This window comes from Fukomys damarensis, unplaced genomic scaffold (assembly GCF_012274545.1).
Source record: "Fukomys damarensis isolate Sample0158 unplaced genomic scaffold, DMR_v1.0_HiC HiC_scaffold_36, whole genome shotgun sequence".
Lineage (NCBI taxonomy): Eukaryota > Metazoa > Chordata > Mammalia > Rodentia > Bathyergidae > Fukomys > Fukomys damarensis.
The window spans coordinates 26,768,939-26,793,886 of record NW_022900948.1 but is presented as its reverse complement, the minus strand read 5'-3'; the positions used below and the strand labels follow the sequence as shown (position 1 = coordinate 26,793,886).

Sequence of the window (24,948 nt, the reverse complement as noted above, 5' to 3'; positions counted from 1 at the left end):
CTCTTCTTTTTTTTTTTTTTTTTTTTTTTTTTTTTTTTTTTTTTTTTTTTTGAGACAGGGTCTTGCTATGCAGTTCAGGCTGTCCATGAACTCATTATATAGCCTAGGTTGGTCTTAAATTCCAGACCACCCTCCTGCCTCAGCCTTCTGAGTGTTGGGATTACAGGGGTATTCCACCATATCTGGATTTCTTTCTATTTAAAGGGGAACTGATCATAACAATGTAAAGGAAAACCCAACTAAATATTAGCTCAAACAAGATTATGGTTGTGTAGCTTCTTTACTGATTTTTTAATTAGTTTTGGTAATGTAACCAAATACCCTGCAATCTTGAAGGGTGTGGTACCATGCATAATATGATTTTTAGAGAGAAAATGTCAATGGCTTTGGGAAAAGTAGAATGCTCACAATCATCACTCCATTTACATTTTCATCATCAAGGGTGAAACTTAGAGCTACAGGTGAGATTACAGGACTCAACCCATGAAAACACTGAGCCTGTATCCTCCATTAAGATGGGTAAATAACAGAAAATATGCAAATATATATGCCATATTTAAACACAACTCCATTGACTGTGGCCACAAATAATTTTTTTCTTTTTTTTTTCCCCCCTGGTACTAGGAATCGAACTCAGGACCTTGTGCTTGCAAGGCAGGTGTAGCACCACTGAGCTAAATTCCCAGACATAATTTTAATAAATTACTTACTTAAAAAACCACTAGACGATAAGCTTTAATAACAGAAGTGTAAAGGGAATCCTACTTCACATTGTTTCCTAGTCACTATTCCCCATAATAATAGCTGACAAATGAAGGCAAATTATCAATGATCTGTCGGATCTGGAGAGCAGAGTGGCAGTGAGGTGTGCAGACCCTTTCCTTCATGGATAACTAGTTTACTTCTGGAGAGTAGGGCGTTCCAGGGAACATTCTGCTCCAAAAGATGATTTTGTTTATCAAAACGGCAATCCCAAGAATTCGAAGCTGCCATTCCACTAACTGTGCTTTTAAAAACTCAAACCCTACGTGAGTAAAAAAAGAGAAACTATGGTAAATTTTAGATTGCTTCTTTCCTAAATAAATTCTTCAAATAATAGATTGTCTAAAACATTGAAATTATTCTCTCCTGTGTAAGTAAGTTCATCTGCATGTCTTTTTCTTTTCTTTTCTTTTCTTTTTTTGGTACAGGGATTGAACTCGGGACCTTGCGCTTGAGAGGCAGGCAGCAGCACCACTGAGCTAAGTCCTGGCCCTCTCTGTATGTCATTTGATGTCGCATTTTAATGATTCTTAAATGATCATTTGTTGAAGAAAATGAAGGTGAGAGTTATGAGATTTATAGGCAATGAAACAAGGTTTTTCAGTGTTAGAGTCGTTTTATCCCATTGCAGCTACTTTGGTGAACCCGAGAATTAGAGATCACCCCCTCAAGTTGGACCTTGGAGGGAATCATCCTGGGAAGCAGAATTCAGCGCCTTTATTTTTTCCTGCTCTAACCTTCTGCTTTGTTTTGTTTCTATATCAGAGATAAAATGATTCCTTTTGTGCTCATTAAAATGCAAATATTTCAGAAAAAAATAACTCGGAGAAATAAAAATGTCATTTTCCCTCTCTAACTGGAATAAATATAATTTCAAGCCAAGAAATTAAAAATAATAATAGATTTATCACTGAGCAAGATGCATAGGACAAATTTAGTTGGTTCTGTAATGTAATCAATAAAGTTCTAAATTTTTTCTGAGCTACTTTCTGCATAAGTTAAGATGTGGCAATGTGTAATTATGTTTTTGTTTTTTGTTTTCTATTTTTTTGTTTTGTTTTGTTTTTTGAGACAGGGTCTCACTATGTAGTTGAGACTGAACAGGAACTCACTATGTAGCCCAGGTTGGTCTCGAACTCACAGCGATCCTCCTGCTTCAGCCTCCCGAGTGCTGGGATTACAGGCATGTGCCACCACGTCAGGCTTGTAATTATGTTTCTTGAAACTGTATTCTATGGACACATAATTTTGTGATTTGCAACAATTCTCTGAGCATTTGGGCCAATAACATGAAGCTATCTTTCATTAAAACCAATTAACATATTATACCTTTATTTCATTATACTGTCCCTTTTCTAAATTTCTTCCCTTTGGTTTTACTGTACATGTGGTTTCTCATTTTGGGGCATGGCTAAGAATTTATGTCAAGGACTGTTCATTGTGTTCTAGGTAAAAAATATTCCTTGATGTTCTAGAATCTCCAGCAGTTTAAGAAACAGTTTTAAGAAACTCAGTCACGTGCCACTCAATCTATGTTAAGTACTGGACATTGAGAAGATAAAATCTTTGCTCGTCTTTCAACATTTACATTTTCAAGGTTCTCAGTGCAGATAAATAAAACATGCTTTCTCATGGGGGAAGAAAGAAAAGAGTACAAATGCAAGACTCTGTGATCAACTGGGCACGTGAGATGGACAGTTAATACATACAGCACCATTCTAGGTACAGTGGGAGCATCGTAGCAACCACTGTAGGTCAAAGAGACTGATGTAGAAATATGGTCACTGCAGAGATACTTCTCAAAATGATCGCCTCATTGAAAATAGATGAACATGATCAGCAAATATCTGTGAAAAAGAAAACTATAAAAATTGACATTTTTTGGAGAAAAGAAGCAGGGCTCATGGATCAGCCTCTCTAAGCTTGGAGATCACTTCTGATGCTACAACAATACTTGTCTCGTGTCCTTAAAAAAACCATCCAAAATGGTGCTTCTTGTATAAAGGGTTCATCAATTAGGCCCTAGAAAGAGAGGCAGCTGCTGATGAGCAGGTGATGCGCTGGGTCCCTACACTTCAGCTGTGACAAGCACTGGGTTGTTTTCCTTTCACATCAACGTCATTTCAGTTTAACAGAAGGAAAGCCATAGGTATACAATACTGTAATCTGGAAGCTCATGTAAGGCAGCAAAAAGCATCACCCTAGAATGGATAGATTAGGTAAGGTTCACTTTTGGCTACACTAGCAACCGGCTAGAGCCCACAGCATTTTGCCATACAAGATATAAAAACACAGATCCACAGCAAGGGAAGCAAGTGAGAAGGGAAGTGGCAGTGTGTGTGTGTGTGTGTGTGTGTGTCTGTGTGCGTGTGTGTCCGCATTACCAGAGCACACTACAAAATGAAACCCCCGGTGCCAATCGTTCAATTCCAGTCAAGTACATTAAGGCTACTAGAGAACTGGTTGATATGAAGAGTCCATTCCAATCAAGAAGTAAGGAACTGATTCACTCTTGAAGACACAAGGAAAAGTTTAGAGGAAAAGCAAGTTCTTGGAAAAAAATGAATCACACACATGCACGTTGTTTCTTGGGTGAGGAAAAGGAAAAAAAAAAAAAAAGAGAGAGACCAAAGCAATCCAACTGCAAGGCAAGCAGGTGTTTGCTTCCAGTTCACAGTATTGCAGTTAGTGGTAGAGTGAGGTCTAAAGAAGCGCTGGAGAGTAGAAAGGCTGCCCAGAAGAAAAGGGAGGAAAGAAGTGGTCACATGACAACACAGCATTGACAGCGCTTTTTCTTTTGAGTACCTGGGGCTGGCTCCGTGGCCAGGCTCTCTTCCTTCCCTTCTGGGGATGAGGGTTCTGTGGTATCCGAGACCGGCCTCCCAGACACAAGCTCAGCTGCGTTTCCATCAATGGTGGACACATCTGTCACTGTCTTCTCTCTTAGTGACTTCTCATCGTCTTCATCAATGAGGACCAATTCAGCCTTGATGGTTTCATCATAGCCTAGCACCTTTTTAGTCTCCTCTTCATCCTCAATATTTTGGTAGCCCATAAAGATCATGGTGACTGGCTGATCTGAGTTTGCCTCTGGCTCTTCTGTGCTGGGGGCTTGGGTGTGTTGCCCTGGGTTCCCAGAAGCATGATCTTTCCTAGACTTATGCACCATTTCTAACTTGGCTTCTTTGCAGAGCATGTGTTCTTTAGGGTGGCCAAGGCTTCCATCAGCAACCACAGTCCTCTCTGACAGGTGCCCTCCTTTGAAGCTTGATTGTCCCGCCTTCTGAATGAGCTCTTCAACATCCTTTGCACTTAATTTGTGCACTCCATTTTCTACTATGGTGCCTCCCGAGTGCACCTCATACACTACTTTGGTACCATCGTCATAGACTTTGACTCCTCTCTGATGGACCCCCTCTGGGCCAATGGTAGATGCAGAGAGAATCTTGGTCTCTCCTGTTTGTTTGTCTTTCTCCACATTAATTTCCATGGCGTACACAGCTTGAATGAAAACAAGAGAAAGGAAGTGCATGTTACAACAAAAAAAGCCAGTGAATGGTTAATTGCCAAACAGACAAAAAAAAGAAGGTTTTGTGCCCTTTCTATTCTAACCACCAAGTATCCTGAGTGTTAGAGTGAGGTGCACGTGTGGACAAAGATGGTTATATATGTATTTTATAGCATCTTAATGCACTGGGAAGACAGATGACACAGTCACTACATCTCAATGGCACTCGTACTTTTAAGAAAGACCTGATAAAATAAGGCCATGAAAGACTTCCAGTGTAGGCAGAAAGAATTACAGGAAAGTTGGCAACATGCAAATGTACCTTGATCGAGGGCATCTTAGACCTTTAGACATAGTTGTGTCTCAGTTTCAAAATCTGAAATGTTTTTTCTGACTCTTTCATCAAGTGTTCTATTTTTCCATGTTTCCTTGTATTATTAATGGAGAGGGTGTCAAGGGTTTTGCAGATGAGACATGACTATTCTCTACTATACTATACAATTGCATATTTGCAAAAAGTGAAAAGTATGAAAGCATCCATGCTCTGGGGTTACTCCACTGGCTTCGTTAGGTTTCTCCAACAAGAACTAGGAAAAGAACAAGACTGAAAGCCAGACATGGTGGTGTAAACTTGTAAACCAGCAGTTAGGAGCTGAGGCAGGAAGACTGCAAGTTATAGCAGTACCTGGACAACTTAGCCTGTCTTAAAATAAAAAGTGATTGAGTGTAGCTCAGTGTGATGCCCTGGGTTCAATCTCCAGTATCTTAAAAAACAAAACAAAGCAACAGAAGCAACAGCTTCCTATGACACTGGAACCTGAGGATGATGTCTCGGCTTCTTTCTTTTATCTACACAATGCCAAGTCTCATGATTCTGTCCCATGATATCTTTACCATCTGTTGTCTTCTTTCTGTTCCACTGTCACTACCCAGTAAGAGGCCCCCTGTTTCCAGATTTCTTCTAGATTACAAGATCAGCTTCCTTCCTATTGGAGACTGAGTCCCCTAGTCTCATTCTCTCCAGTCCATCCCTAATTCTGCTATCAGTCAAGTGTTACAAAGACTAGCTCTTTCCTGTCCTGTGGATTCCTGGGACATTTCACACTTACAAGCTTGTTCTCTCATAGCTTCCTAGTGGTGTACAAATTCCAGATAGGAATGAACAGGGTACCAGACCCAGAGAGCCACCAGACACATCAGATTCACCAAAGCCGATTCTACTTCTCTCAAAACCCTTCCATGGCCTTGGTGTTAAACAACACCCACAACATTACCTACTCTCCCAAGCCAGAGGCCCAGGATCACACCTGATTTTTTTGCCTCTTCTTCCTAACTTCTCACCCAAACCACCCCTGAGAGGAAGTAATGCTGCTTTAGATAGTCTTATCCATCTCTTTTCCACCATCTCTACCATCACTGCCCTGGCCAGACTTCTGCTCAACACAAATCCCTTATTTCAGGTTTTACTCGATCCTTCTCTTTTTCCCCTCTAGTCTTGGGGACTGCAAAAAAAGAGCCAAAAGCAGTCTGGAGCCTGATTCTGCGAGGCCAAAGGAGGAAGAATGGGAACTTATCTTTAAAATATTGTTAAAAAAAAAAGAAAGAAAGAAGAGAAAGGAAAAGAGGATGGCAGGGAAGGGAAAGGAAAAGGAAAAAATAGGAAGCATATGTATCAGAGATTATAGATGGCCCACAGAGTCGACAATGTTTCCAGGCCGGCCATTTCTAGAAAGTGTGCTGAGCCCGGCTAGCCTGTATTCCAGCCTGCCCACTGTTACTCGACTCAGGTTAACTGCTCACTCTTCCTGCATAGGGTAAACACCACACTCCTTGGCTTGGCATGCATTTCCCTTTGCAATCTGTCTTCCTTTCCAGCCTTGTCGCCCAGTCCTTCTTGTTCTCCATACACCCTGGCCACGACAGGCTTCTCACTATTCCCAAAGCACTGCTCAGCATCCTCCCAGGCCTGCTGCCCTGGCCAACTTTTAGAGTCCAGTACCATATCACTATTGAACTCCCTGCCGCTTTCTGAATATCTACAAGATCGCTGACCTGAAAAGGAGATCTGTCAGCCATATGTTCTGTCACTCCTTTTCCTTCAAGTACAACCAAATAGCACCATCCCGTATCGAAACGCGATGCCCTTCTCAAATGCCCATCTTCTGACTTTCTGCACGTCTAAGTACAACTCATTCACCAGTACCAAAACCCACTGCGCCCTTCCCAGAAATTTTCTTTGATCTTCCCATTTCTAAGTCATCTTTCTCTCTTTAAGAATTTCTGTACACTTCTACACTTCTTTGAGAGCACTTAGTTTTCACCTACTAGTATAATTATTTGTAGTATAACGGTTTATCAGCTTCATAGATTTTTAAGGTCCTTGAGGGTTAGGTTTTTACCTCTGCCATCCAGGATTCTCTCTTCCTACCAGAATCTACCATAGATGTACCTTAGGTACAGAAGGTACCTGATATACACTCCCATGAAACAAACATTATTGACTGAAGAGTTTAATTTGATTGTCTAAACATAGTCACAAGTGCTTTGTATAATATGCCACCAAGGAAAAGGTACATACGGTAATTAATGTTTGAACTGGTTTAAAAAACAGCAATGATTCTGTCCCATTTGCTGGCATAATAAGATACAATCTGTTCACGGTTAACACTTAACTAAAAAGATTATGAAGCAAAATCCACTGCTTGGTATTCACAACATCCATTTTGAAGGTTTCACTTGTTCTGCATAAAAATATTGAGTTTCCTCAAATGACACAATAGGAGGCCAAAGAATATTTGTCACAGAGATGCACGGGCTCACACACAAAGACTATAATATCAAAATAAGTATTTATCTCGATTATTTGCTGATTTTCCACACAATGTGTCATCAGAGAACAGGAGAGGTATTTAATATTCTCATGGACTCCAAAAGCCAATTCTTGAAATAATTACAGTTACGATAAAAAGCACAATTTTGGGTTAAAATATCATATCACTGTTAGCATGCTCATGGGATATATTTATAAATAATAGAAACAATAAAGAACATCAGTTTATAGGAATATCAAATTATCCTCCAAATATCCAGTGATGTGTGCACAAAATGACACATTAACCTGTAATCAATATATAAAGCAAACAAATTATTTCTGAAATATATCCCTTGTGATAAGACACAAAGGGTTAACATGTAAATGTTTAGAGCTGTCCCTTTTCCTCTTCCCACCAATGAGTGCACTGTCATCGTTGGTCCAATTTTCCCTTCTCCACCACCCTAATCCTGACCTCCTGTCATCTTTGCTTGTTGCTAGAATCAGAAACTGGATGGAATAAAGAGACCATGAAGAGTTCTTTGCTGAAAAGGGTAGATGACCATAACATAGAGAGTTGCGAAAGAAGGTTAGCAGGAGAGAATCAAAGTCGTATGGACTATGGAGAGAGAGGGAGTCCTCTGTGGTGGCGAGTGATGCTTTGGAGAGAGAGATGTGGAGGAAAGAAAAGGGAATCAGAACTACTGCTGAGTGGAGATGAGAAATACAAAAGGTGCCTAAACACTTTCCATCAGGAAATTTTCCCAATAGGAAAATAACTGTTTCCTTCCTGGTAGCTTTTTGGTCTGCAATTTTAAACTGTATGTATGACATGGGTCCATTAGGATTGCATAAATGTATTTATAGTCACATGTTGGACATGATTCTTCCAATATTGTAAGCATTTTAACAAACTTTTATATTAAATTTAGATATGCTATACTACAAAATCCAATATTCATGTACCAACCACCACCACCACCACCACCCCTGTCAATGCCAATAAAACACCAGACTTCAATGGAATCACAAATTTTTAGTGAGAATTCCTTTCTGCATTTACTTTTTTCTAGTACGGGGTAATCAGGGGAACCGCTTGAAAAGCTCTGACTTAAACCAAAGATGGCATTTAGTCCTCCTAGATAATAACATGAGAATGTTTTTTAGACATTCAGAAAACTAAGCAGGGGGTGTGAATGTTTGTCTTAATTGTGCTCTTGATGAGTAAGCATTTATATTTTGCTTTAGTTCTCAGATAACAATGTACCAAACTGTGAATCAAGGTGGGTATGAACCAGGAAGATAAAAAGACTCCAGTTTTAAATTAACATTTTAATTTTTTTCCATTTTTGGTGTTTTGCTTTCTCCCCACCCCCTTTTTTTCTTTATTGGTATATTTTAGGTGTACAATACAGTTACATTCATCATTGCAATCTTGTACCTTGGTTCTTTTTTTTTTTTTTTTGAGACAGGGTCTCACTATGTAACTGAGCCTGACCTGGAACTCACTATGTAGCCCAGGCTGGTTTTGAACTCACAGCAATCCTCCTGCCTCAGCCTCCCAGAGTGCTGGGATTACAGGCATGTGCCACCACACTCAGCTATAGCTTGGTCCTTATTTTTTCCCCATTTCCTTGCCCTCCCTTCACCCCCTCCACCTTTCCCTATTTACAGAGACTTTGTTATCTTTCTTTTTTGATGTTTGGGATAGAACTCAGGGCCTCACACTTGTGCTCCGTCACTGAGTTACGTCTCCAGCCTAAACAACATTTTATTTTTAATGCACATGACTTTCAAACCTCTTGCACTTTCCCCTGCTCCCAAGCAGTTTATAGCAAAAGCCTCTCCCTCCTAGTGTACCTTTACCCCTAACCACCGGGGCACTCTTCAGTCTGCCCAGAGGCTCCTTCTGTTTCCCTGCACTCTCAGCGTCTGCAATCTGTGCAGTGAGAAGGGTCAAAAGGGCCTGGTGCCGCCATTCTTGTGTTATGAAAAAATGAGCAGGCGCACTGTTGAGGGGAGAGGGCCTTCTGGGGAGATTCTGAAACAACGAAAGAACCCCATGGACACAAGGAAAAATGTTTGAAGAAAAGCACTCCAAAATTTTCTGGAAGGGCTCAGAGAAGGGGACAAAGGATGTAAGACAATTCAGTGAGAGTCTCACTCCCTGATAGGCTAACTGGAGTCAGGAAGTACATTTTTATCAAATGACGTATTTACTCATTGATTTCTAACATTCTACACTGATGTCAGGAAGAATGGAATACATACAACATTTCCACTCTTCCTTCAAATAATCCAGTGAGACAGCTGAGGAATGTGTTCGTTTTATTAATGAATGAGAACCAACATGATGAGTTTCCTCAAAGGGACACCAACGAATGGTTGCCTTGTGACTTGGTTTGGAGGCTCTGCGTTTGGCTTCCCCAGCCTAGGTCCTCCTTGGTTCTTTCACAAGTAGGGGAACTCCCTGTAGGAGTAGGGATACATCAGTGGGAGTCGATAATCCCTGGATCTGAGAACACTTGTGGAGAATGTGAGACCTCTGGGAAGATGCTCAATAAAGGCCAAGGAGAAAGTTTCAAGGAGAAAAACCCTCATGGCCTGGGGCTCTATGAGGCCCACAGGGGTGGATCTGAGGAGCAGATAAGGCCACATTCAAATTCACTCTGCCTTGGCTCTGTGCACTCTTCTGTTCTGATACCTCCATCTTTGGCAAACTGAAAGCAACTGTAGGGGCTCTGAGAAGGTGCAGGGAGAGTAAATGAGAATATCTGACAGAGCTAAGAGCGGGAACAACTAACGTGACCTCACTTTAGAATCGGTCCCACAGCACAGAAAACAAGACTATATCCCAGGGGAATGGAAAATTCCATCACTGACTCAGACTTCTCTAAGCTCACTTCCTTTGACTTGCTGAGGTCAAGGGAACAGGAACAAGGCTGAGGTCCACAAGGAAAGTATAAGTACCACGTGCCCCACCATCACTAGTTAGTTTGATGGGCGATGTCAGGAGGAGGCAGAAAGACAACTGATCTTAATTCCTATCCAGAGCACATCCTATCTTCAGATTCATTTTTCTCATTTGTACAATGAAAGTATTCAGCTTTGGTATTGTATAGTACTGTGAGAAAAAAAAAATTTTTTTTTTTTTTTGGGTACTGGGGATCGAACTTTGGATCTTGTGCTTGTAAGGCAGGCGGCGGAACCACTGACCTAAATCCCCGGCCCTTATAGTACTGTGTACAGCTTGTTTGACTCATGAATTAGTGATATGTTCAAACACAGGACAGGAGCAGTAGCTAGGAAAATCATGACTGTCAACTCATCAGGGAGGATGTTTAGTGGGGTCCCCATATAAGGAACACCCAGTGGCTGGCATTGTAGCCTGGCATGTGATAGACAAGTACTGTGCATGCTTGACCTATTGAATGAACATACATCTGTCGAGTCCTAACTGTTCACATCATTATGCATATACATATATGTTCACCCCTTCTGTTGAGGTTGGAAATGTAAAACTGGCTATTGCAATGTCAACAGCAATGAAAATAGGGAATTTAACCCAGAGTGAATGCTCCTTCTCATCCCAGGAATCAACCTTTAACTTCCAAAAGCAATGGTCAAAACTTCATTTGAATCAAATTGTTTTCTCAAGACATCTTCGTATTCTGCAATACAGTAGGCTTGCTATAGTTTACAGTCATTTATTACATATTCTGTGAAGAACTAGAGGAGAGTGTCTGGCCTTAGGTGCAAATCCCTACACTGTACACACACACACACACACACACACACACACACACAAACTAGAAGAATTCAGTTTCTCAACACAAAGAAACGCTAAATGTTTAAGGAGCTATAAATGCTAATTACCCCGGTTTGATCATTCCACCTTGTATACATATATTGAATGAGCACACTGTACTCTGTAAAGGTGTACAATTATCATGTGTTAATTAAAAAAATTTTGCTACCAGATACACTCCTTAAAAATCTAGAGAAGCATGGAATGAGTTCCCATGCGCAACCATCCCAAGGAACCAATCCTTTAGCCCCCAGGATATGTGACAATGCATTTTCATTGTTTAAAAAAAGTTAGCAAGTGTATGATGTTGATGGGTAACAAAGGTAAAAGCTAACTTCTCATATCTAATTTTGCTTCTAATTTTTGGTCAAGGAAAACAGTCGGCAGTATGAAAAGTGCCTGAAAGAACATCACTGACCAGGCAGTGAGGTCCTGACGAGCAGAGAAACCAGGAAACTTATCAAGCAGAGAGGGCTATGAAACACCTCCATGTTTCGTGCTCAGGGTCCCAGATTTCTTCTTTCAGGAATCTTGGACAACAGGAAAGGTGCTGGAGGCTGGCACTTAAAATTTCAATTTTCAAAAATTAAAAGAAGGGAATTCTAAACTACAGAAGTTGCTTGACATCATGGACAGCTAAATTCCAGGGTTAGTTTTCAAAGAGCAGACATCACCAAGCACCAGTTTGGGACCATCAGGCAGAAAATGTATAATTTTCTTTTCTGTTCCAGGTCTCTAGGGAGGTTAGGCAAATGCCAGGCAGACTAGTGTATCTGTATCTTCACAAAGTCCCTTCCATTCCTGTAGTCAAGACAGAAACATGTGCCTTGGGGTTAGCAGCACTGTCAGACCTTGTTACTGGTTGAGCCATCACACACCATAGGTTCTGATTTAAGGTTACCAAAGGCCAAGGCATCCCTAGAGACGAGCCACAAGGCTCTGACTATGTATGGTTCCCATGTGCAATGTTTATATCAGTGAAATGATGAAAAGCAAGGAAAGACAGCTTTTTTTAAGAAAAAGGATTTGGGATATTATCAACTGAAAAGAAAAGTGAGGCTATGAGGTACCATAATCATGCCTCAAAGACCTTAACAGAAAAGAGAGCTATTTTCAAAACTGTTAAGCCCTTTAATTCAAATTAAAGCTGATATGGAAATACAATATGTAAGCACAAGATTGGAGAAACTGCTGTGTTTGAAATGAGGGACAACAGCAGAGCCCTGAGTGTCCAATTCCATGACATCATTCCCTTCTGCCTTCCTGCCATGGCTCTGTGAAACCCCAATACTCTAACAAGAAGAAATGCAACAGTCACATCAAATCAGCAAAGGGCAGAAAGGCACAACACTCATTCTTATTTTTGTCTCTTGAGGTTAAGAGAGAAAAGAACTTTGTAGGTTCTACACATGACAGGTGAAACGGCAGGTGAACAATGGGGGAAAATGGGTGACACATTTCAACTGGAAAGATCAGGCATGATGCTGCCCTGGAAAAGGCCAAGGGGCTGAGCAGTGGCGGTGGAAGAATGGTGCTGGGCTTCCTGTGGAAAGAGAAGCTGAAAGGTCATGACGCTAGTGTAGTAGCCACAGGGTCTGTTGTGTCACACTTTATGTTTGGAAGCGGTCAGCCTATCCTAGAGTGCATGGACTGCTCCTAGCATTGCCCTTCTGGAAGACCAGAGGTGGTAGAGGGGTTTGCAGCAGAGGGGCAGGGGTGGAAGAGGGTAACTCAAAGCAATCTCATCACACTGGGACCAGCTGAAGAGGGTGGGCAGTGGCACACAGGAGATTCAGAGTATGGATCTGGGGCAGACAGGAAACTACAGTCATTTTCCAATTACTTGAAAGAAAACTCAGATTTGCTCTGAGTAAGTTCTAAGTAGCAGGACAAGAACCAACAAGTAGACGAAGAAGACAGATAGAGGACAGCTCCATCTGAGGAAGAATTTCCCAGTAGTCAGAACCAACTGGAGACAATACACAACCTGGAAAGAGATTAAGTCCCCACCATGGATGTGTGTGACTGTGGTTTAAAGACCTCTTGGCAGGACTGTGATTGGATAAGAAACTAGAAAAGGTGTCTCCTTCTTCTGAAAAGCAATGATTTTAAGTAAATTCCTCTTATACAGAATGAACAGCCAGAATGTTTATCATTATACACAATGATGACAGGTGATATTTTTTAGAAAATGGCCCTGAGATCGTGCAAATTTACAAAAAGATGTTCCTAAAGCAAGACAGATTGTATCTGGGATAATTCTTGTGACCAGTACCTATGGCTGGTGTAATACAAATGATCTGTGTAGTCACTGGTAATCATAATTGCTAACGAACATGAACACCCCCAAACTGACTGTAAACTATAACTGATAATGATCCTGGACACCTCAGAACTGCCTGGACAAAGGAGTTAACCACATGAAATCTTATTCCTTCCACAGGTTTATTTATATGTATTTCCATATTAGATGCATTTATGAGAATTAGTTCTTAATTAGAAAACAAAAGGAGATGTAAACTTAGTTTTTTAAAAGACTGATCAGGGGGAATTTAGCTCAGTGGCACCACACCTGCCTCACAAGTACAAGGTGCTGAGTTTGATCCCCAGGATCCATTAGCTGGATCATAGCCCATGTCCTTTGAGGTGCAGGCACTTGTGGAGAAGAGCTGGGAGCTGCTTACCCATAAGTACTGGGAACTATCAGTACCCAGTTCTAATAACAAGCAAGACGGTGTATGACTTCTCAATAATTGCTACCCACTTTCATCTCAGAAGTGTGCCTCAGAGCACCCAAAAGGGTCCATGGTTTAAGTGACTGCCTGGGATTCCTCTGTAGCACAAATGCAGGCTGCAGGCTCTGGCTTTCAGTGTCCAGAAGTATGTGGACCCAGGCCAGACATCACTTATGAATTATCCCATCCAGCTCTAGGACTCTTGAGTCTGCATGTAAAAGTAGTATGCTAAGATGATTAGAAAAATACCCCGTAGATAACTACATTTAGTCAGCGCGCATGACAGATGTCAATTCTTACTTGCTTTATTATTTTATTTTTTATATTAAAATAAGGGGATTATTTGTTTCGTACAATATTCAGATTATCCTATATGATAGATTTCTTCTAGTTTAAAGTCCATAATTACCTTTTTTATTAAAAGGTCATCATGTGAGTTATTCAAAATTTCAAAGAGAACAGAAAAGGAAAAAAAAATGTGATGCTCACATGTGGATTCAACTACACTGTCACTATGCAATTTCTTTTTTCATTTAACTCTCAGCCCTCAGTGCTTTTCTGTACAAAGCAATGGGTTGATGTAGAGATTTACTGTCTAGTTCTGAGATACATCCACATTAAACAGAATGAAGCATGACTCTCTTCACACTTTTCTCATAAACATATCATTTGGTAGAGTCCACCAGAGTCAGAAACATTAGCAACAAACACATATTCTTTACATTGCTACTCCCCCCAATCTTCCAGAGCAAGAATAATTCTAGAAACGGAAAGACTTAGGAATATATATCCCAAATAAACAAAAAGTTCGGTTCCCTAAGGATTCTTGTAATGGACTCTTGCACTTTGAAAATCCTTCCTGTTTTGCTTCTGTGATAGTGCTTTCAATTTGTGCAGTTCCAATGCAGAAAACAAAACATCCTTGGAGATTAACTCTAAGAACAAAGGCAGATACAGAGACCATGATTATGATAAGACTCCCCTGAAGGTGGAGGTAAGATGCTTTGTGATTTTCCTCAAAACTCTCTCTTCCCCTTTGGCCTTCAGTTACCCACCAGGTGCCAGTTCCCACCTGTGTGCCCACCCATATATGCCATGTCCTGGGTAGGGCTGAAGCGGGCGGATGCCCCTGTGTAAGGACATCAGGGCATTCAACTCATTCAAAAAGCTCAGAGGAAGGCAGCCCTGGCATCAAAATCAGAGTGCTCCCCAGGGCTTACCAGCCACTCTGCTGGTCCCCTCCTGCCTAGGTGATGGTTCTGCTGTTCGTGCACTGAAGATCAGCAGGTTGGGGAGCTGGGAGGAAATGTATATACCACATCTGGTAGCAGAGAATAGGGAATACAATTAAGCACAGTACTGGGAGGCCTGATAGGTTCACTGCCAAGATAGCAGCTTGCTGCCCTATATAGTGGACTGCCGAGGCAGCCACTGAACAAGAGGAACAGAGTAACAAAGCCAAGCATTTGCCCAGTGACCAGTATTCAGTAGAAAAGCTGAGGCAGGAGGGATCCTGGCCTGGGGACTCAAACCCCAGGACTCCTCTGTGTATGGAAGAGTCCTCAGAAAGTCCAGATTCCAGAGCGGTGCTTTGAGGGGAAGAACCAAAGGTAGGCTAGTTAGCAGCATTATCAATTTGGTGAGACTCATCAAATATGGGACATCACACTAAAAAAACAAAAAAAAAATGCATTAAAAGGTACATTCTCTAAAGTGAAAATACAGTTTTACGGGCCATCTTCATACAATGGGCCAATTTTGTATGCATTAAAACAGACTCCAGAATTTGTCCCGGGATTTCAATACTTTAGGTTGGCGTTTCAGTTTAAAAATCCTGAGATCCCACATATCAAGACCCAGTGAACTCACCAGTAGCTCAACAGCAGGAAGTGCTGCTGTGTAAAGCAGGGAAACCATCAGCTCTGACCCGACAAATACTCTAACAAGCCCATTCAGAAGAGGGACTCAAAGTGGGCATGCCAAGGTGTCAGAAAGGAAGAGGAAACCACTACAATGAGACTGAAGAATCTGGGTGTTTTCCAGAGAGAAATTGGAAAGCAAAGGCAGGAAGATTCTAGAAAGGTAGGCTCAATGACATTCCTTTTCATATCATGACTAAGTCATTGAAGCCTAGAATCTCAGGGTAGAGGGGGCGGGGCTAAAAGAATTAAGATGTGTTATGTACAGGTATCAATTCCCCACCATGAATGTAATGATTATGGACTGCAAACATGTACTAGTAAAAATGTTAAAATTCTCCCAGAGTCTCAGTCACTCACCAGTGACTACATCTGTTTATGCGTCTCTTGGTTCGCTGGCACCGCAATTTACCCAGCATCCTCAGCGCACCCTAACCACTCCCCCTCCTAGAATCCGTCAGTCCCGTGGGTGGCCTCTGTCTCCTATCCACTCATATGTCCCCTTTCTCTTCACACACACCGATACAGTCTTAGTTCTGGCAGGTTACTTTTTTTAATTTCACGTTGGAAGGGACTATAAAAAGACACTAGGATTCGTCTCGTTCTACACCAACCAATCTATTTGCTGACTCATGTACGAATCGGAACAATCCAGCATACACTGACATTGGACTATTATGTTCTTAGGGCATGGGTAGAGCTTCTCTACTAGAATGGAATTTTTTATATCAACTATTTGGGAAGAAACATGATATGAGGACTAGGCTAGGCAGGCCTTAGAGTGAAGTAAGAGCTCCAGTTGCGTTCTCTTTCTGGGACCTTATGTGAGAGGGAGCTTGGGTCTTTGGGCACGACAGACACCGATGAAGATCTCCTCACTGCAAGGAGGGAAATTAGGCCTGTGAAGTAATGGCTGTGAAGCACCCTGTGGGGACCTCCCCTGAACACAGGCTTGGATGGAGCCAAGGGCTGTGAGAACAGCCACATGTTTGGACATGGACATTCCACTCCATGTTGAACTGTACTTCCATTATCCCTGACCTTAACTGTCAACATTTCCCCATTCTCCCTGTGGGGAGCTGTGGGAGTGGTGTGTGCCCCAAACCATAACAAGGCAGGACCAGAGAGAGCAACAGCTTGAAGTGAATTGGTCTTGAGGGGTAGGAGAAGATTCATAGCAGCAGTCCATGGGAAGAGCACGCAGCAATCTAGGACTAGGGGGACAGTTTAGGGCAGTGATGATGAACCTTTCAGAGCTTTCAATGATACAAGCAGCCTGCTGTGGAATGCGTGCCATGGGTTCGCTGCCACTGGTTTAGGGATACTGGATGGCCAGAGAAGATGAACAGATCTTCCAAGTTTTACTGATCATTTCCAAGAATCTACGGAACGGTATCTCAGCAAATCTGACTTCCTACAGTCAAATGAGATGGAGGGGGAAGCCAAGAAGATCAAGTGAGCGCTCACAGCCAAGTCACACATAAATTCTCTGCTGAAGGTAGAGTTTCTAGGGTATCTATGCATACTAAAAGTTCTAACAGCTAGAAGCAAAAGCTACTCACAGATGGGGAGTCTGCATCTGAAAGAGACTGTAATCCTCAGGGCTCACACTCAGCCCCTTCTGTGAGGCAGCTCTGGGCCAGATGTGAGTGGGTGACAGAACCCTTGTCCAGTGAGTTCCATGGCTGCAGCTCTTGGAGGGCTGAGGCTACAAGGTTTTCGTTAAGAGATAAGGCAGTGGAGAGCGGGGCATGGAAGGGGGACAGGGCAGAGTCCTCGTTACATCAGTAAGTACTAAACCCTAAGGTTAAATGTTCAGCACGGTGAATAACAAACAAGGCTTCCCAGTGTGTAGGTGGCCACATTCAGTAATCTGCCTTCTTCCTGCCAAAGTCAGGGTGACCTGATGGTATCCTCCCCAGCATCAGAGGAGATAGAAGGCAGTCAGTCACTTACAAAGTAGAAATGTAGGATGCATCTTGGTTCTCGAACTGCCAAATCTTTACAGTAGCTACAGAAAACATAAATAGTTGAAACTGGAGACAAAATTGACAAAAATCTCCTTAAAACAAGATTTACAGGCAACTGAAGGTTGAACTTTTCCAGTGACCTGCACAGCAGTATAGATGTGGGAAAGGATCCAGGCCACCCCAGCTTGGCATGGGATGAGAACCCATCACATGCAAGGACTACAACAGGCCCAGGACAGACATTTTCCTTTCTGAATCTGGCCAAGGCCTCCTTGATGGGTAAATGACAGAGATAAGAGCACACACGTGCACACACACACACACACACACACACACACACATACACACACACACACACACTCTATGTAATTTGTAGTCTAGGGTAGTGAAAATAACCTACCCAAATGCTGAGAGGTCTGCTATGTAAGAATACTGTAATGGGGAAGGGGAAACCATAATGTATATGACCCAAATATTCTATTCAAGACTGAAACTGCTCTTGGTTACCAAGGCTCTGTGGACTCAATGGACATTTGTGACTGAAGTGTTCAGCATGGCATTCCTCAGACAAAGGGCAGGGTGGCACGGCTGGGGTGCCTACAGTGGGGCCATCATGCATATGCACACACTAGCAGCTGTCTCTGCAGCATCTCATGATGCTTTTGTTGATTACTTACAGCATCTACATAGTTAATATAATCCAAGTTGGGCCTAGATTCTATAATCAGTGTCACTCAGAAATTGAGGGCTTCCTTAAGGCATTAGTTATTATTATATATTAATTTATTAGTTGTTAATAACAACAGTTGGGTGCTTCTAAAAAAGTCTTGGTAACTCAAAGCCTTTGAAACAATGAATGAGAAGACAGACATCCCGGAGTTCCCCCAAGTGGGATGTGCCTCAGTTTTACCCTCTGACCACAGAGCGACCTACACATGGATCACATTCTTGGAAGTATGTGTTTTTCCCTTTATACTTCTGTCTTTACTGGTAGGGGTGGTGTGACAGGTCTCCCAGGCTTGGCTAGAAGCACAGATGGCAGGAATCAAAATCCAAGGTGATAAGTGAGACCATGGAAACTCTTCACTGGGATCCCTAAGATTATTGCAACCTTCTAAGGCTGAGCCAAAGGTGATAGAGGATGGAGTCTTGGATGACTTTCTCGGCACCTCCTTTGTCAGTCCTGATCAGCGTGCTTCCCAGCTCAGAGGAACGGGTGGAAACAGTGGGAAGGAATGGGGGAAAGGATGAGAGGAGAACTTGGGGTGTGACTGAGAGAGGTGTGGTGAAAGTTTATCCCACAGCTCCACTTCTGGTTAAGTCACAGATTACAGAGAGCTCCATGCCCCACAGCACCCTGTCAGAGTCAGGACATGCAGGCTCCTTCCTTTCCCTCATTACCAGAGAGAAGGCAGGGGAGGTCCCAGTCTGAGAAGGGAAGGAAATAAAGAAGTAAAAGTGTAAGAAGACAGTGTGCTCTCTTCAGGAATGTGGATGTCTGTGGGTCAATGTCCTAGCCTGGCCTAGCCTGGCATGAGCTGTGTTCTTGCTGATCATGCGGAGTCTGCTTTCTTCTCCCTGCAGCACCCCCACGTCCCCAAGGCCACTTCCTCTGTCTATGTCCACCCATAAAGCACAGAGCAAGCGCCCCTCCGGGTCACACCCTAGAGAGGCTCAGCTTCTGTTGCTAGAACTGTTGTAGTCCCCGCCCCCACCCCAGTCCTTGCTGGCTCCAGCCCAACTTGTTCCTGCCTTCATGCTCCGAGAACAGGAGGTTTAATCTAGTACATTCCCAAGGACTAGATTCCCAAGGACTGCCCAGGGAGCCAAGGTCCAGATCGCTTGTGTTCTGCTTGCATGGAAAAAAATCATAAAACTTAACTATTCTTTTCTCAGAACCATCCTTAGTGCACATCCAGAAAAAAAGGCATCATAATTTTTTTTTTTTTTTTTTGTACCGGGGATTGAACTCGAGTCCCTGAGCTTGCAAGGCAGGCTGCGGCACCACTGAGCTAAACCCCCAGCCACAAAAAGGCATTATATATCACTGCATTTTTAAATTTCCCCCCATATTTTCCCAAGTAACACTGGGAAAACATTCTGGTATCAACTCTTCTGGCTCCTGATCCTCATCTTGGCCTAGAGGCTGACCTTATAAACAGGCTTCTGACCCTTCCAATGAATTTTTGCATTTGAAAGCAGACCTAGTGCGGACCACAGTGAAAGGGAGAATCATGGGTTCCAGCTGAGGTCAAGGAAGCCCATGACACAAGTTCATCATGCCTGGGTGAGGAGAGCAGCGGGCAGGACAGAGAAGAGGAAATGAAGACAATGAGCTGCTCCCACCCTCCTGTGCTTTGGCTCAGCCACGCCTGTAGGGAGGGAAGCTCTGGCTGTTTCCCTGGAAGGCTACAGAACTACAAACTTCAGTGTTTTGATTCAAAGAAAGAAGAAGGGAGGAAAAAAAGAAGAAAAGGAAGGAAAAGAGGGGTGGAGAAAAGACTGGACTAGACCAGAGGCCTTAGAAAGAAAGGCCTTTCATAGTTAAATACTGAACAACTTGATAGTGGCACCAAGGCAACTAGGCTCATTCCTGCAGGAGACCTGGTCCTGACATCAGCACATGTCCTTGCTGAGCTCCTTTAAAGAAAGGTCCAGGCAGTGAGTCTTTGGGAACGACCAGGAAGGAGAAGAGCCGACCAGTTTTGTAACAGAGGCAGAAAGTCAAGGACAACTTCTAAAGAAGGGAGGCAGTGAGGACCAGAACTGTGGAACAAGGGAAGACCAGCCCTGGCAGTGTGCTGTCCCTTCTGTCTGATGCCCTCATAAAGCCACACATCATGTTTCCCAGTGAGCCTGTGTTCATGAGACCCACTAAGCGGACGAGGAAACAGCCATCTACAGACAGGGCAGAGCACACTTACCTCCATCCGCCGTGGACAAGCTCTGTGGAAAGAAAAGCAGGGCAGAGCAGTTACTACACATGTGGAGTGTGAGTCTCCACCCATTTTCACCTCCCTTCCCACCGTGCCCAGCCCCAAATCCAACTGTGCTGGGCAAACCTCACACCCTCTTTTCTTTTTTTTTGGTACCGGGGATTGAACTTGGGTCCTTGCGCTTGCAAAGCAGGCCACCGAACCGCTGATCTAAATCCCCGGCTCTCACACTCTCTTTTCTGATGGGAAATTTATTTGGGATCCCAAAATTTAAGCGAACAGCTAAGGGTTTATCATTCTCACTTTATATCAAATCTCCATCAAGTTTATGAAAGAGAAAATCATTTCACCAATGTCCTGGGTTTTCTTGAAGTTATATATATATATTAAAAAATTACATCTTAAAACTAATTTCATGAGACTGTTCTTCAATAAATGAGGTACTGCAGCAGCGGGGGTATGGAATGGCCTTAGGGATTCTTTGTCCTCTACTACACGGCACCATTTGTTTTTACATACAGAAAAACGTCATGTATTTATACTTGTCCTATTTGGAGTTCATATCCATTGGATATGATGATTGTTGCTTCTGGTCATCTTATACAGGAAGTTCTCCAAAAGTAAAGTATAAATAAACCAGAGGCAACATGGACAATCTGCTTAATGAGACCTGGATTCACAATGCTGGAGACCAATAGAGGAAGACTTTTCAGGCTTCAGGCAGATAATAGCTTTGGACAGCAGGCAGATGGGGTTAATTTAATGATTCTTCTTGATGCCTACTAGCAAGCCAGGTGATCCACGCCTGAAGATAAGCCACGCTCAGCTTCAGGAATGGCACCTGGTCCTCATACAGCTGTAACAGGTGAGCTCAGACTTGTGGCTCAGACTTCTCCTCAACACCCATCCCACCCCACCCCACCCCAGCCCCACAGGCACCATTTTGTTGGCACTCTTCCCCATGGATAGAGACACATGTTTGTTTTCTTCACCTTCTGAAAGTCCTTGAAGGATTTTTCTGTCTCCTTTAGCTTCTCTAGGATGATTTGCTCTTTGGCAGATATCTGGGACTCTTCACTTTCGAGCGCTTGTATTTCCTGCTCCAGCCTGGAAGACACACAAAAAGAGGACAAGTTGCTTTACTGTCCTGCCACCTGTGGGCAAGAGAGCAGCTCCTTCCTGTTAAGCCAATGTTGTCTTCCTGGCAGGCTCCGTTTTACATTTTGCTGAGGAACCAAGCCAAGGTCTTACATTACAGAGCATCCTGGGTTTCCAGCTTTGTCACAGGGAAGATACTGCTTAACGGAAAACAACCCGGGGCTACCTCTACTGTTCATACCCATTAACTTACTGTACGCTTTGGTGTCTCCCCCCCAATCCCATTAATGTGCACATTTCTTATTCAGAGGTAGATTGTGTTTACACAACACAGGATGTGATATCTGGAGGCAATAGCTTCACCTTCTCTTAGCCTTCTCAGGATAACTGCTCTTCTCTCAGCATGGCCAAAGGGTTAAGGGCCAATCTTGTTCAAGGAGATACACTGCTAAGAAATGGCAGGGGGCCAGGACCCTTGGGGCCTGCTGTCTACTCTCACAGTGGCCTGGCTTCTCCTGCCAAAAGAAAAGGAAATGAAAGAGATGCAGCTGTCCCTTTTCTTCTGGAACTTTCCTCAGTTTTCATTGCCATGATATATAATTTTCTTTTCTTTCTTTTTTGGTACCAAGGATCGAACTTGGGTCCTTGCGCTTGTGAGGCAGGCGGCAGAGCCACTGAGCTAAATCCCTGGCCCTGATATAAATATTTTCTGAAAAAAAAAATTTCAGTGCTGCAGAAAGTCTCTGAGACTTCCAGAAGAGAAGCTACAGCTTTGGTTTGGGTGGAGTCTCGGCGTCTACATGCTTCCAGTAAAATGACAGGGATAATCACTAGCTTTTGTGGAGCACTTATTTTGTGTTAAGAACTAAGAACTCACAAAGGTTACTTAAATTAACCTTCCAAAATGACCCTACAGATTGGGAATCCCCATTTTACAGATGAGGTCATTAAGACTTGGCAAGGCTAAGTAACTAGTTTGCTGTTGGAGGGCCTTGGCACAAGGATGCCAGCCAGGAAGTCTCAATCTGCCTTACCATGTGGGTTCTACAGCACCTCACTTACTTCCCTCCGGGTTAACCATTGCATATGTTGGCATGCCAGGGTGGGGCTGGAACCCAGCAATGCCTGCAGGAGCCATGGAGGGACAGATGTTCCCTGCCTAAAGGGCTCCAGACTGCTTTACCTCTTTAATTCATTCATCTGACTTTGCTCATTCAATTATTCACTCACTCACTCATCCATTTTTAGCTCTGGTTCCTCTCCCCTTGTCATGCTGAGACATTTGCTGCAGAGTCTACACCTTCCTATACTAACCCTCTTCCTTGTTTTCTTCCGCCTCCATTTTCTAATCTGCTCTTCAGCACTGGCTACCAGGCCCATCAGACTTTGAACTAAAACGAACAGTTCAGAGTGAAACTTTCTGAGCAGTGAGGAATGTCGAGAAAAGGACATGGATACACTGCGCCCCTTTGAAGGCTTCTGTGTTTCCTTTCTGTCAGAAAAAAGACCTCTGTATGGAGCAACTTTGCAGCAATTACATTGGATTATGAGGACAGACTCTAAATCCTACTGTATCTCCGGTGAATGAACACAGCTGCAGATGCATTTAACATTTCACTTGGAACAGAAGCGGAGGTCTTACAACAACGTACAAGGCCCACAGTGTCCAACCTCCAGGAGCTATCTGACCTACACTCCCACTAACCTGCCTGTTTCACTTCATGCTTTACCTAAACAGCTGCCCCTATTCACTCCTATGTGCCCCGTATTTCTCCCTTTTCCAGGAAACTCATCACAACTTCTAGTCATTCCTATGGTCTCAGCTCAGATGCCCCCAGCCCCCTGAGACTTTCAAACATTCACCACCAGGAAGTGATGATTCCTCCCTCTGAACATTTCTTAGCACATTATTTTGGTTTCTCGGAGGTCTTACCAAGTCTAGCATATGTTGGAGCAGCAGTTCTCAACTAGAGTGATTTCATCTGCCGGGAGATACCTGGCACTGTCTAGAGATATCTTGGTTGCCCATAATTGAAGGCGAGTGGGATTGGTATCACTGGCATCTAGCAAGTAGGGACCAAGGATGCTGCTAAACATCTTACAATGCACAGCCCCCCCATAGTAATTAGCATTATTAATCCCCCCACTTAGATGAACAATTCATCAAAGCCAGGGTACAACTGTTCGATATAATATGCTGAATGAATGCAATGAAATGAAAGCTGGACAAAGTTGCAAAAGGTAAGGCCCAACCAAGATAAAACCATCAGAATTTCTGAAACCAGAGTGAATTCTTCAGCAAGCTCTGATGGGAGAGGCTGTGTATGGGCTGAGAAGCAAACAGCATCTCAAAGAGAGGGGGCTGATCAATGTGAAGACATAAACACAGAGATAGAAAACTCATTCACTGGATCGGGGATTTAGCTCAGTGGTGCCGCCAGCTGCCTCACAAGCACAAGGACTGGAGTTAGATCCCTGGTACCAAAAAAACAAACAAACACAAAAACCCCACCTCATTTGTTGCCCCAAATGTCCGGCAGACTCTTGCACGCACATCTGTGTAAATTATCTGGGGGGATTCAAGGAAAGGGATGTGTGTATGCAAGGGGGACAACACGCTGGGATGGCCAAAGGACCCATACACTGGGCCAATTCAATGAGTGGAGGAGCTCTGGGTCTGGGGTCTACCAGATGGACTGGATGATTACTGTCCAGGTGGGTTCTAAGCAGATTTTACTTGAATCGAAAAGGACAGAGTACTTCAGCGGATATTTAGGATACGTGGTAGATTGTATTATTCTCAAAAATATTCCTTCTCATTCTATTTGTCTACTTAAGAAGAACACCACTTCCCTGACCCACTGATGTTGGTTTTGGTCATGTGGTTTGCTTTGGCTTCATGATGGATGGAATATACTTCCCTCTCACTTGCCTGTGGGCTTAGCCACATTACCTTTGTTAGCCAGTGAGATGTCAGTAGAAATGACCTAAGGAGAGGCTCGGAAAGCAATTGCCCAGCTGAGCTTGTCCCCTCTTACCTCTGCCAGTGCCATGAGAAGACCTTTTTAGGCAACTCTTGCCCTTCCTCCAACTTGGGCCTCAGAAAGAGTATGGAGCAGACCTGAACCCAGCCCACAGCTAGAGAAATGCCCAGCTGGATCTACATCATTATCGGAGCTGCTTGGCTCCAGTCCAGATCAGCAGACACCCAACACAGAAGTGGCAGCAAGAATAAATGGCTTTCAGTTTGAGCCAATGAGTCTGAGGGAGTTTGTTACAGCATTGTTGTGGCAATAATTCACTGAGACAGGTAAAATAAATAAATAAATTCTCCTACTTATATGAAATATATGCTTGTAAGTATAGAGCTCTATGTTTTATATCTATATTTATATATATA

The 24,948-nt window shown here is 43.1% G+C and overlaps 1 protein-coding gene across 5 annotated transcripts in view; it reads right to left on the bottom strand.

The window, feature by feature from the left end:
* Palm2akap2 (PALM2 and AKAP2 fusion) overlaps positions 1-24,948 on the bottom strand; it is a 561,169-nt gene that overhangs the window by 190,702 nt on the left and 345,519 nt on the right. For 4 of the 5 annotated variants that reach the window (XM_019209808.1, XM_010639300.2, XM_010639301.2 and 1 more), the window contains exons 5-7: positions 21,443-21,557; positions 20,439-20,460; positions 3,568-4,263 (exon numbers count right to left, since the gene is read on the bottom strand). In XM_019209808.1, the coding sequence (XP_019065353.1) occupies positions 3,568-4,263; positions 20,439-20,460; positions 21,443-21,557 (833 nt within the window). The remainder of the gene's footprint in view (positions 1-3,567; positions 4,264-20,438; positions 20,461-21,442; positions 21,558-24,948) is intronic. The other variant, XM_010639302.2, reaches the window with a different exon arrangement.